Source organism: Pelmatolapia mariae, linkage group LG10_11 (genome assembly GCF_036321145.2).
Source record: "Pelmatolapia mariae isolate MD_Pm_ZW linkage group LG10_11, Pm_UMD_F_2, whole genome shotgun sequence".
NCBI classification, from domain to species: domain Eukaryota; kingdom Metazoa; phylum Chordata; class Actinopteri; order Cichliformes; family Cichlidae; genus Pelmatolapia; species Pelmatolapia mariae.
The window spans coordinates 9,748,488-9,762,500 of NC_086236.1; the positions used below are offsets into that span (position 1 = coordinate 9,748,488).

The window sequence follows — 14,013 nt, forward strand, 5'->3', positions numbered from 1 at the left end:
CTCTGGTACGGGTTAATACTGCAGAGCATCTTTAAATGTCACGTGTAAAACACATTATTTACACAGTATTCGCTGCACTGGTTCCCATACTCGAACCCGGCTCTTTTCCTGTTTCCATATTGGAATAAGGAACAGAAACATTGACGCGTTCTCCCTTTTACCTCTGATTCTCATTTTCCTCGGAGCCTGAACTGCTGGAATGGAGAGAATAAAGCCAGATTATGATAGGGGTGAAGTGATGAGTCTTTTTATAGAAAGAATGTGGAGGACTGCTCACTTTTGTAAAGCTGTTTATGTAACAGCAGACAGCACCGTTCCACATGAAAGCCCTGTTACGGCATCACATCTCTGCACACCGTGGTTTCACTTCGCCATACGTGAAAACTCTTTGTGCAGGTTTCCTCTTATTCTCTGCTGCAAATGAACAAAAAAAATGTCAGACCTTCTGTGGATGGATTTTATATCCCTTGGGCCATGTTTGACCAGACCACATTAGTGACTTCACCTTCTTTGCCTTTACACAGATGGCTGCTTTTTAATTTTAGGCCATAAGAAAACAAAAGAGGGACCATCTGTGGGGTCACCCACGGGAGTCAAAAGGGATGATTGAGCCCTCGGGTCTGGCTTTACTGCTCAGTCAGTAACCGGAGCTAGAAAATCCTCGTCATCTGTAGCTCAGGAGGCCGAAAGATGTGAGACGATTAATCGGAGTGGAAAGGAAAAATAAATCAACCTTTGCTTTTTGTGAATGTGACCTGCTTCAGCCTGAAAAGGTTAATTAAACCAATCCAAACCTTTTTGCCTCAGACCTGTGACAAGTAGCGAAAGCAGTCGTGGAGGGCAACTACATATTTATTAACTCAAAGCCTTTTGCTTCTCAAGTTAATGCAATATAAGAAACTTTCTGCTTCTTCCTCACTGCATAAGAAAGGCAAATGCTCAATTCTCACATTTCTCACACAGCTTATTTTTAATATTTCAACACTGACTGACCCTATAAGATCTAACCCTAACCGGAGCACTCAGCTTTAAAGATAAGGATTAGACCTAGCCTAAAACTCACTGAAAATCTAGAGAAGCTCCACTTCACCTTCAGGTTATTTACACTGTTAAAAACAACAACAACAAAACAAAACAAAATCCTTAAAAATAAATCCAGAAAATTCAGTCATTTTGTCCTGATTTCCAGGACTTAGTAGAATTTCCCCAAACTAAAAAGGGTCAGGTATTAGGGGTTAGAGTTAAGACAACAGAGGTTGAAAAGGCAGCAGTTTTTGTGAAGATTAAATCAATACTGGCTAGTTATGACTCTTTGCCATCTTTTACAGTCCTGACTTGTTTTACCTTAAGAAATTCCCCTGAAGCTAAAACTCCCTGTTTTAAACAGAAAAGAAAGAAAGAAAGTCAAAATTCAGTGTTTTCTTAGCACTGAGCCCTCTCATTTGTTTGGTTATTATCACTTGGATATCAGTATTAATAATTACAATGTATATTAATTCTTTTACTGTTGATATTTAATTAAATGTAGCTGATGAGTCACCTTTTCAGGGTTTCAAATGAAGAGCTTTCAATAGCTTTGTGGTGTTTTGTTGGCCTGGTTTATACATGGTGGTGTTGCTTCAGTAGAGGACCTTAGTACTCGTCACCACTGCTTAAGTCACTTGTAATGTAGGGGACTGAAAAGTCTCAGTTTTTCCCTTTTGAAATGTAGTGAAACAGAAGTGTGGTGATCGTCTGGCTCTCAACCACGATACAATACAATAAAAACTAACTAGACTTTTGAAATAAACAAACTGACTGAAGGTACACTGCTCAAATAATTAAGGGACCACTTGGTCATCACAGTGTAACACAGAGCCAGTTAAACTTCAGGGATATTAATCTGTCCAATCAGGAATCAGAAACCGCTGTGAACCTGTCTCAGCTGAGCAAACCCAAGGCGGTGCCACAGACCAATTCTCTCTTCTTATCCCTCCCTGGTCTCCTTGTCACTGCTGGTACCAATGGCATGATACCTGCAGCCCATTTGGGTTGCGATGGCAGATCCATCCAGGTTTGCTTTTTCTCTCATATCACTCTCAAGAGTGTGGAGGCTACGCCAGGAGATGGGTTAGACAGGGGCCATAAAAGGGCAACAACCTAGCAGCAGGAGGAACAGGAAGAGCACTGCCAGAGTTCTTGAAAATGACCTCCAGAGGTCTGCTCATGTGCATGTTTCTGACCACACTGCCAGAGATGGACTCCATGAGGATGACATGAGGACCCAGCGTCCTGCAGTGGGACCTACACCTCAATGCTACCATTCGTGCACCTGTTGGCACTTTGATTTCCCTGACATTTTACTGACTCGTGTTACTTGATGACCAAGCAGTGTGTATTATGCACAAAACTAAAGTATAGTAAATCCAATAGAGATTGAATGTTTTTTAGTCTTTAATGGTTTTTTGTGGTCATTTTGATTAATAAGTTTATTGCAAATTGGATGTTTACATGAATGTGAGTCAGGCGTCACCAAACACATTATAATAGAGAAACAAGTAAAAGTAATACAGAAACAATTATGTCAAACTCAATCAGGAAACTGAAATAAAAAATGAAATTAGAATTAAACTAATAAAAGATACAAAACTAACTAACGGGGTTTATAGTTGTCAGCTGGTGACTGTGTGGAGGTGATTTGAGTACAGTGAACTCACTGACATGTTCCAGAAACCAGCTTGAGATTATCTGAACTTTGTGGCATGGTGTGTTTTCCTGCTGGAAGCAGCCAGGATAGATCCATACAGTCATAGTGCTTATGCCAAACCTTCCCATCCAAATGTTGCATCAGAAATTGAGGAACCATTTTTTCACTCTTCCATTGTCCAATGTTGAGTCAAATTGTAACATTACTTTCTTGTTCCCATAAGTGGGACCCAGTGTGATCTTCTGCTGCCCAACGCTTCTGCATCAAGGTTCAGTTGTGTGGTGTGCTCAGAGATGCTCTTCCGCAGCTCGAGGCAGTCGGCCATTCTCCTGTGACCTCTGATTCTCTGATTATACATTTGCATTAACAATCAGTTAAATTAGTTGTACCTAAAAAGTGTACAGTGAGTATATATTCAAATTTCGCAAACCTGTCGAAGATCTTTGACTCCTGTTTGCAGCAGCTAAATATATTTTAGAAGACGGGACCATCAAGGAGGACGACAAGCTGCGTGAATTATGTGAATGAGTATAGTAAATCCAATGAATTAAACTTTATTTTGTGACATTCTCATTTATTTAATGTTTGTTAAAATCTTTAAACCCAGAAATGTTTTGATTCAAGGTTGTTTATAGGGCAACTTATAAGTTATTATGATACTCTAGTTCTGGTTAATTATTATAGGTGTCTTGTAAGCCCGTTTGGGCTGGGTATAATGTTTTAAGTATTACATAATAATAAAATTTGATCAGTTAGTGAATCTATAAACCTGTTATGTGTCTAATTACCAACGAAAGTATCTTCTATAGGTTTATTTTTAAAACCAACCTGGTGTTTTTTCTGGTGGGCCAAACCAGACAAAATGTGAAAAATGAAGGCAAAGAAAGAATTATATTATAATTATTTAAATGGCAATATTTTGTAGGTAGTTGATAATTTTACTTGCCAAATGTTCACATTTATTCCCAAAACATGCCTGCAGATGGTCCTATTGATGCAAATGCTTCACAGCTATTAGATTTAATAAATTAAATGAGAACACATCAGCTGACAGTCTTTTATGCAATGTCAGACAGTCACAGTTAAAGAAAAAGCATCAGCCAGAGACTTGGTCTAATCTTTATATACATAATTAGTCACCAGTTACAATACACATATTTATATACTACAGGAACACAGATAATACAGGTACTCAGTGTGTGTTTTACATTTTTTTTTCATTATTATCATTTTTTCTTTACCTAACCTGCATGTTGAAGAAGAACCAATCATGGGGTTTGTCTTCAAGCCTGGAGGACAAGAAGGAGAGAGGCTCTCACTCTCAGCCCTACTCCCAACTCACCACATATCCACTGGTCTACATTTGAGCAGTGCATAGGTCTCAGAAGTCCTGACTCCTTTTCTAACGCACACGGATGGCTTATACAAGTTTAAACATCCTGCCTCTTTTATCCCAGCTCCTTTTTTTGTTTTTACAGAAGAAAGCTTCACATTCATTCTTCTATCTAATGCTAAAGCTGATCTGAGACATATTAGGACTCATCTGCAGATAAAATGAATGGGAAACTGACTTCAGGGACTTGCCCATTATGCCCTTTCAAGTATGGCTTAACATAACTGTATTTTGTTGCATCCTTCAGCAGAAGACAAACCCACAGAGAGCCTTTTAATGCAATGTCATTATTGCTTACAGAGTAAAAGAAAAAGCTTTTGTGTACATAGACACAGTGCAGATTCACAGAGGGCCCTATAGTTGGACGGTGATCATGGGAGAGCAGAGCCGAACCTCTGCTTGCTTTCATCATGAGGGCGGGGACACGTCCGACTCGGAGGAACTTATTAAGAGCAAGCAGAGTGTGAGCGGGTCGGGGAGTGTAGGGTTTCTTGATCTAAGGTGGAGGATTTACCACAGGGAATGATGGCAAATGCTTTCTTTGCTTATACAGTGACAACTTCTGTGGTTTTTCAGTATGATGGGTAACACTGTATTAACATGAATGCAGCCAACGGGGATTCCTGGTCACTGAGAGCTGTCACGGTTTGACAAACTGAACAACAGGACACTGAAAACTACAACTGCACTGCAAAGCTGGAGTGGGCACGAGTAAAACGAGCTTCAGAGTGTCAGTGTGCACACAGCAGTTTCCTATAGCAGAGCAGAACTGCCACCAAATATCAAAACTTCTTTAACATCAAAGGAGATCTCGTTCTAATGAAAAACCATCAAACTTAATGTAATCCAGTTTTATGTTGGAGTAGATGGTGCAGACTGTGTGTTTGCTGGATATTTAGTGTTTCTCCGCTTGAACAGATATGGCTTCAGGATCTAAAATAATGCATCTGAAATGTATTCAGGCTGTGAGCGGGTCACTCAAGAGACAGATATGCCACTATAGTCCAATATTTCAACCCTAAACCAAAGTAAAACTGTATTAAACTAAGCATTAGAGAAATGAATGTAAATAAAATGAAATTTTTGAGTCTCTCCTAGGAGTTATTAATTCAGAATATCTGGACTATTGCTTTAATGCAAAAATCATTAAGTAGTGAATAATGGTGCGATTGTTCCTTTTTGTATGGTTTTGTACAGTTATGGTTACAGACCATTGCATCACGTCCATGCATTTGTATTTTGACTAACAACTGATCACTGATAGTATTACTGCTATTTTTCCCCAGTTTGTTCAGAAATTCATGTTTTCCAGAGGATGAACCCTAACAACTTTGGTGGACCCATGATTTCCCCTCTATCACCACCATCCATCTGTCCATCTTCCACTTATCCAATTCAGTGTTACACAGTGGGACTGGAGCCAATCCCAATCATCGTGGTGAGAAGCAGGCTACACCCTGACAGGTAGTTGATTAACCTAACGTACATGTCTTTGTGACGGGAAGCTGGGGCACAGAGAAAACTCCAGCCGGCTCATGGGCTTGAACCTAGGACTGTCTCATTGTGCTGCACCACTGCTCCACTGTGCTCCCCTGCAGTAAACAAAATATCATAGAAATGGACGCTGCCTTTTGGTGTTAGTGACATAACTTGGATCAGAGATGTTCAGCAATAATCTGGGAACCTGTCAATGCATTTGCAGGATTTTGGCCGGGAATTATAGGCGAGTCGCTTGTGGACGCACACCCATGCCTTTTTAGCTAACAGCTGGTGGATAGTCCAAGCTCCAGTTGCCAAGGTAACCCTGTAATGTATTTCCAACATTGTCATATGTCTATCATTATAACAAGACCCTGTCACCCGATGGCGGCTCTGCTTCCCCGGAGTTCGAGGCTTTGTGAAAGCTCTAATCTTTGAGCTAAAATGGTTGTGTTTGTAACGCAAACCTACTGATATGACTGGCATTTTTTAAGGCTGATACTAATAATAAAAAAAATCAAAGCTATTGCAGAAGATGAAGCCAATAATTTAATGTATGTTTTCCCCAGATTACTATTCTTATCTGGGAAATAGAGAGCGGGATGAGGATGAAACAGCAGCGAGGCCACAATCGGACAACACTCATCTCCTCACCGCCACCTCACTGAGATTCAGACCGTCTGACTTTTTCAAGTAGATATCTCACCAGCTGATGGACTAAAACCATTGATTTACAAGACAGAATTATTATATGTACACTCCTCCAGCACCCAGTTAACTCACATTACTCATAATATACACACATCCATTCCTAAGTGATTTTTTTTATAATGACTTGATTTCCTTGGTTGCCTATTGTCTTCACGCTTCTGGAGACAAACACTGCAGATACAGTCCCACAAAAAGCGATCCAGTGGCTGTAGTTTGTTGAGTGTCTGGATGGTACATTCCTCAAAAAACTATTCTTACCCTCACAAAAAAACAAAACAAAGAAAAACACCTCATGTTGACCCTCTTCACCAAGTCTGTCAGGACATTCTGGGACATGAGGTACATTCTGCTCATGCTCGTCACTATTCAGTCCACAGGATGGTTACAGGAGACAACAGCAACAGGGTTAGTGATGCTGGGTGTTTTGTCAGCCAGTGTTTACAGATCCAGGTTATCACTAACATTTGGAAAGAGTGGAGGTACAGTGTTACAGGAAGAATTAATATGTCCACACAAAAGCGTAGCAGCCAGATTTTTAGCCTTTCCAAACCTCAAAACACAAGAAACAAAGGTAAGTAATCCCATGGTGAGCAGGCCTCTTGGACCAGTGCAGGGACTCACAGGCTGGAGGGTTGGAGGAGGGGGTACAGGTGGCTGACATCTTCAAAATGGGCTTCTGTATGCTAGCATAGACAATGAAAAAATGGGTGTAGCTTCCAGGTCTGAAAACTGAAGCCAGCATAGAAGTGCCTTCAACATACATTCTTTTTAATGGCCACCAGGAGGTGACTTCTCTGGCTGCAAAAGGACTTCTGGCCCTAGAGAAGCCTATGGAAAAATATAGCTCAGAGTTTCAGGTCATATCAAATAAACCGTCAGGTCCACTTTGGTAATTGTCAGAAAGGAGAATTATCCAGGGTATACTCACTGGCTAACAAGTTCTGATTGATCAGTTGTCGCATCGAGTTTCAAAACACTGAAAAAGTTCCGCTTAAGGCTTCGTAACGTCATGGTGGCTACATCCATCTTTTATATTGTCTGTGCACTAGCTCGTATTGTAACCTCATTAAATAGCTGCAATCTCGCTGGCTATTGCTGTTTCGTTTGGTTACCCTTGATAATCTGGATTTGAAGTTGGACTTTAATAACAAATAAAGCATGGCGAATATGTAAAAAATATATAGGTGCACCACCTTTTTTATATATCTGCTCAGCTGGATAACTAGTTTACTAGTATTAAAGCAGACTAAGAGAGAGATGGCACTAAATTAATCCAGAGTATGTGGGAGAAACAGAAACAATGGTGGCTAATGGAGAACAAAAATCCCATTTTTGTGGCAAAAATCAACAAACTTTTTAAAGTTTTTTTTAAATCAGGTTTTATAGGTGATTTTTAATGTCTTAAGATAATTTAGATAATGATTCAAAATAAATACCTACTAAACGCCTCAAAGCCTTTGCTGAGTGGAAAGACATGCATGTTTTAAGACCTTAACCACAGGTCTTAAAACACGGCCACTAAAAACATTAAAATCACCAAACACTGGTTAGTCCTGATCCGAGCCTTCTCTCATGTGGGCTAACATTAAAAGTCAAATATTAACAGCTGAATGTCAGATAGGATTTATACTGTTTCCAGGTGTTTTTTTCCCCAAGCTTTAAAGAGGGTTGCATCAAAATACCTTTTACTTTTAACGCTTTACAGGGTTTTTGTTGGAGCTAATTAACTTTGCCCTCAGTACAAAAATAATTTTCTTTTGTGAAAAAGTTAGCATTCGCAGTAGCTGGAGAGGATGGTAACCTTCTTGTTTTTAGCTAGGTATGAGGGTATACTTGAGAACCTTTTACAAGGTTTTTGTTTCAAAATTGAATGACCCCATAAAAATACTAACCACAGCTGTTGTTTGAACTAAAGTTTGTTGGCCAGGAATCAATCAGATTAGTGCACACTTCTGTATAAAGGTAAATATTTTTCAGAGTAAATTTTCAGTATCATTCGAATATAGCCATAGATTATGGTGAGATACAAAAGGTAATATATTTAATGCAAAGTGAGATTAGATTGGGTTTAAGTGTTATTAGTGTCATTAGAAAGGGATTAATGAGTCTAATATGAAAAAACTGTCTTTGTAGTATTATCACATAAAGTCAGTCAGAGGATTATTGTTTGATGGCTACATGGTTGTTTGGTATTTATGATTATGAATTATTGTTTATAGGATCTCTACTGAGTGGATATTTGGGGTAAGACATGAAAAAACAAACATAAATGGGAGAAATATCTTTTCAGGCAAAGTGGTATAAAAACTGAAGATTTCTATGGCCTGATAAGATACCTGAAGTGAGCCTGTTGGACAGCACAGAGGGCCTCTCCATTGCAGAATCTAGATCAGATCCAATTATAAAGGCTCTGTGAAGCCATGGGAGTCAGCCACAGTGGATTTCTCTGACAGTGGCAGCTATTTGTCTATTCATGTGGTGTTGAAAGGAATTGGAAAAATTAGCTACCAACTGCAAAACATGCCCTGAAGTTACAACAACTCTGAATGTCTGCAAAAATGTTGCTACGAGACAAATGAAACAAAGTGTTTGGCTTATACTGAGAAATCTTTGATTAGTGGTGCAAATTCATATTTTCATACACATTTGTGATGAAAATTAATTTTGGATTTTTTTTTTTTTAAATTTTTAACTGTTTGTTACCGTTTTTTGTTTAAATTTGCCATAACTTTGGATAACAAGTCAGGTAAATCAATATTAATTCATTATAGCTATGAATATGTGTGTGTACTTTTCAAAGCACTTAGTAAGAAAATACAACATGTCTTCTTTGTAGCACTCATGTTGTTTTCACATTAAATGCTATAGGCTACATGAACAGCGGAAGTCGGAAGAACAATTTTCCCAACTGGGACCATCTAAGGAGGATGTGAATGCACAGTAGTAGCTGCACTATGTAATGTCGATGATATACTGTTATGCAGTGATTCTTTATTTACATTTTGATAGCTGTCTCTTAGGCTCCTAAGTTTTGGGGACACTGGCTGGGTCGCTTTCTTCATGAGAAGTTGAAACCACTCCCACATCTGTACACTTAGTTAAACAAGAAGCCACTGCAAACCAGATGTCAATTAGCTTAGCTTAGCTTGAAGACTGGAAGCAAAATCTGTTTGGGGCAGGGTAGCGGCAACACCTCCTCCTGGTCTCTTACATTTGCTCAACATTTAAAAATGACATAATACTAACATAAAAGAGAAAGCCCAGTCAAAGCAGCATTATAAAACATTATAATGTGCCTCACATGTATGACATCACCTCCACATTTTTCTATAATGTTACTACAACGTTGCAAAATAGTCTGGTTATTTTGCTACAAGAGAAGCATACAAACTTACCAAGTTCTTATGACAAAATGTAACAACGTGGAATTATGTAATATGTTTGTTGGGTAGTAACAGAATAGTCTGCCGAAAGGTAACAAAATATTAATGTTACAGTCTAGAAAAACTTGTATCAGACCCCACGTTATTAAAAACTTCTAGAAAATTTCCTGTTTCTCTGAATTAATAAATAATACAGCTGGAAAATACTGCATGGTCCTCCTATCTTGATAGGCATAGCGGTGATAGATATTGGTGTTATCCATAAGTAAGCATCAGTAAGCTGAGCCAATCAGCTGCTGGTAATAGCTTCATATTTATCAGACAGATGTGAGAGTGGTATCATACTTTCTTCCTGGCAAAATAAAAATGTTAATCTCTTTTGCTGTTAGAGCCTCGTGACATGACCGGGCTGAACGCACAAGCCAGACTTGTCTTTAATGGTGATATGAAACAATGAGTGACGGGTGTATAAAGGATATGGAGCTCAGTAACTCAGTAATATGGAAGGTATGGAATACCTGTGGGAAAAATGCTTTTGTTCACTGGGTTTTCTGTAAAAAACAAAAACAACCAAAACTATGATGAAATAGTTTTTTTAAAAACCCGCTCTAAAAAACCCATTATTTCAGGAGCATATCACCATCTGGACTACATGGACTACATGAAGAATTTATTCAGGTAAGTGACTGCTAATCTTTTATAATCCGGTGCTAAGTGCTTTTATCTGTAGACAAATGTGGCTGGATAATGGCTGGGTCATTGACTGAATTGGAGGGGGCAGAACAGCGTGTGCTTCCAGTCCGAGAAACCAGGAGCAACTATTGTTCCGGCGTCCGCTTACGAATGTTATTCATCTGCCACCGAGGGATTGTTGAGGAGACAGAGAGGCAGGCTGCGCTATTAGAGCTTAATTTAATGCTGGGTCGCTCGACATTCTCAGTAGCTTTCTCAGAAGAAAAGATGATATGTGACACCTCGCCGTGCATTTATACCTGGGTATGACTGCACAGTGAGATGCAGAATTAAAAAAAAAAAAACGTGTGTGGATGATTACACTTAAAAGCATGAAGTTCAGTTAGAGCTACAGAGATAGATTTGACTCTTCCCCCCTGTCTGTCCACTTTGTGTGAATGAGCAAACCAGCAAAAGTAGTTTGGTGGTGGCTTATACATTTTATATATTGTAACAAGAGAGTAACAAGAAAGGACAGTAAAGATGGCTAAAAGGGATCAGATCCCTGCAGTGCATGATACTTTTGTCCACATACTTTTGACCAAGCCGTGCGATTTTTTCTTTATTTCGTCCTCATTTTTTCCTTCTTCAAGTACCAGATTTAATCTTTTCTGTGTTGCACCTTCTTTCTTTTTAAAATTGTCTCTTCAAAATAGTCTGTAGAGCGACCAAGCACATAAATTAATCTTAAATGTGTTCAGACTGAATATGTTTCTCATCAACAAAACTGCTTCTAAATGTTTCTGGTGTCCACTTCTTTCTGTTATTTGCCTTTAAATCTTCACTTATATCCTCGTTAATGAAGTACTCAGACCTAAACTTTATGTAAGGTGCCTACGGTAAGCTGTGTCCTTCAGTCTGAACACATCTTATTAACCTGCACTTCCAGCTCTGGCTTCATTTTGACTGGTCAGTGGTCCCAATGGAGAATGCAGTTATGAGCTTTACCTACAGCATTGAGGAGCGGGGCTTGTGTTAATGGGCCAACTTACAACTGGAAACATTTCAGCTTAGGACAGAGAGCACCACTCCTCTGACAGAGATTCAATAATCACATAACAACTGCAGGAGCTACAACTACCAACTATCAAAGAAAGACATGTTGACGTGTTGTTGAAGGCAAAGGTGGATGGGTGGACTGGGGGCAGGAAGGAGGGTTGAAGGAGATGGTTTGGTCTGGGTCACCTCTTCAGATGGTGGCATCATGGGGCAGTTGAGGCACTGCCACTCCGGATTTCCGGTTGGAGTAGCGCTGCATGTGGGGCAGCAGGGGGCCAGATGGTAACAGGCCTAGCAGCTCCCTGGATCTGCTTGGCAACCTCCGCCCCCACCGGCGACTACCATAACCGAGCTTGCGGCTTCGCCTCACTGCCTGGCCTAACAGCATGGCTGTGTGGGGCCACAGTGGGTCCGTGAAGCTAGAGATGCTGGACTCCTGAAAAGGGACACAGGACCTGCGCCTCAGTGCGCGTTCTCGGAAGATGTGAGAGGTGGCGAAGAGGTCGGGGCTAAGGCCGAAAGAGCCGCGGGTCAGCGAGATGCGGCCCTCCAGCGCCGGCCCCAGCAGGCTGAGGCTAGTTCTGTCCGTGAACGAGTCAGTTCGGTCTTCGTAGCCAAGGTCAGCGGGCGCTGAGCACTGCTGCAGGGGCCAGCCTCCACGGCTCTTCCCCCCATTGTCCGCATTGCTTCCTCCCTCTCCGCCGTCACGCTCTACCCTGACCGCTTCATCTTCCTCCTCCTGCTCCTCCTCTTCTTGCTCCTCCTCCTCCACCTCTGCTACCTCCTCCTCGTCCGCCACCTCTCCCTCCACCACACCCTCCTCCTCCTCCTCGGTGCTGGTGGGTGGTGGCGAGCGAGGGTCCCGCAAGAAGACCACTATGACAGTGATATTATCGCTAGAGCCTGCATCCCGGGCTGAGGCCACCAGCTTATGAGCTACCATGGTGGTGTCCCCAGCGTTCTCCTGGAGATGATCACTGACCACGCGCACCGCCTCATCTGGATTCACCGTGTCCCAGAAGCCATCGCAGGCCAGAATCAGGTAGTCTTCTGAACCATCCAATGGGAAGATGCCATGGTCTGCGTCGCCACAGATGTAGGGTTTGTGCTCCGAGTCACCTGTCAACACAGGTAATGGTTTAATCTGTGAGGATCTGCTCAGACTAAGGTAAAAACATCCAGGAACATCTCATGAATCAGGAAAAGGAATCTAGTAGGAAATTATCTAAAATAATAACATTAAAGATGTTATAAGGAATTATATTTATAATAACTGCTTTCTAATAGTGGGATTAGCATATGTACATGTGCTGCTTTAAATGTTGGGGGGTGGGGTGGGTGTGTGTGTGTGTGTGTGTGTGTGGGGGGGGTTAAAGTTGTTCTCTATTAGAGTGATTGCTGCCTTACTGTTACATTTAACACCCTACCTTAAATCTAACTCTGTTTTAGGGTTAAATTGTAACTTTAACCCTAAATGAAATCTTTAACTCTCATGTTAGTTCTTGAAGGGATGTGAAAAAAATAAGAGTGAATCGATACATTAGGGTTAGGGGTAACTTTTCCTTTCCCTCACTCTGCAGCTCTGAAACTAAGTCTGGTTCTCAAAAAGATAGCTGGATCAATTTTTCTGTAAGGAAGCTACTTTTGGCCGCTCCCTTATTCACAAAGGGTCACCACAAAAGGTAGCTCTGCATATTTGATTGGTAGATTTTTTTACTTCCTGACTCAAAACCTCAAAGGGATTTGTCTGTATTCCTCGGACTGAACCGGGGAGTCTTTTCCTTGCCAGGTAAACGTGTAAGCTGCTAAACTTGGATATGCTTTTACGGATGTGTTTTAATGTCATTTTATATTCATTTTTTTGTCTTTTCTGTAGCAAATGACTTCTGTCGTTCTTTTTGGATGAGCAGTTTTCAAGAAGGGTACCACCCACAACCTGCCCACAGTCTGCCCACAATCACACATAGTTCTCTTTTCAAAAGAGGAACTTTATGATTAACTCAATGTGACATGTTTAAGGGTCATCTATGAAGCTACAAAAATGTATGAGAAATGTGCAATAAAAAGAACGTGCATGAAAAGTTTACCTATCGCTCTGGATACAGACAAGCTGCCATTGACCCTCCACGTGCCGAACCAGATCACACAACCTCCGAGAGCCTCGATCCTCTGCTTCTCATCCTGCAGACACAAAATGATTGTAATCATCTTGTGCTGCCATTCTGCAGCAGAAAGCTCAGTACTAAAGCACAATGCTTTGCCCGCCTCTGCTGTGCCCTTAAAATCTGAAATGCTAGTGCTGTTTCTAGATTAATGATGCTGGAAACAGGCTGGGACATAGCAAGGAAGGAGGATGGTGTCCTGTGTTACTATTGTTGTTGCAGAATTAAACAAAGAAACACATGGTGAGCAATAATGAAGTGGAAATTTTGCGACGAATTATAATAATAAACAGGAAGTGGAAAGCTCATGAAGCACAAGTTTTCCTATATACAGATTTTTAAGGGAGTTCAGTTGTTTGACTACGACGTGCACCTTTCAGGTACTCAGCAGGCAGGTGGTATAATACTGCTCTCACATTTGGTTGTGAAATATAAAATTTTGGCAGAAATCACCCTAAAATATCACTA

General features: G+C 40.7%; 1 protein-coding gene across 2 annotated transcripts in view; it reads right to left on the bottom strand.

Moving 5' to 3' along the window:
* Positions 1–3,777: 3,777 nt before the first annotated feature.
* ppm1e (protein phosphatase, Mg2+/Mn2+ dependent, 1E) overlaps positions 3,778–14,013 on the bottom strand; it is a 64,713-nt gene continuing 54,477 nt past the window's right edge. For both annotated transcript variants that reach the window (XM_063485330.1, XM_063485329.1), the window contains exons 7-8: positions 13,471–13,564; positions 3,778–12,502 (exon numbers count right to left, since the gene is read on the bottom strand). In XM_063485330.1, the coding sequence (XP_063341400.1) occupies positions 11,574–12,502; positions 13,471–13,564 (1,023 nt within the window). In that variant the 3' untranslated portion in view covers positions 3,778–11,573. The remainder of the gene's footprint in view (positions 12,503–13,470; positions 13,565–14,013) is intronic.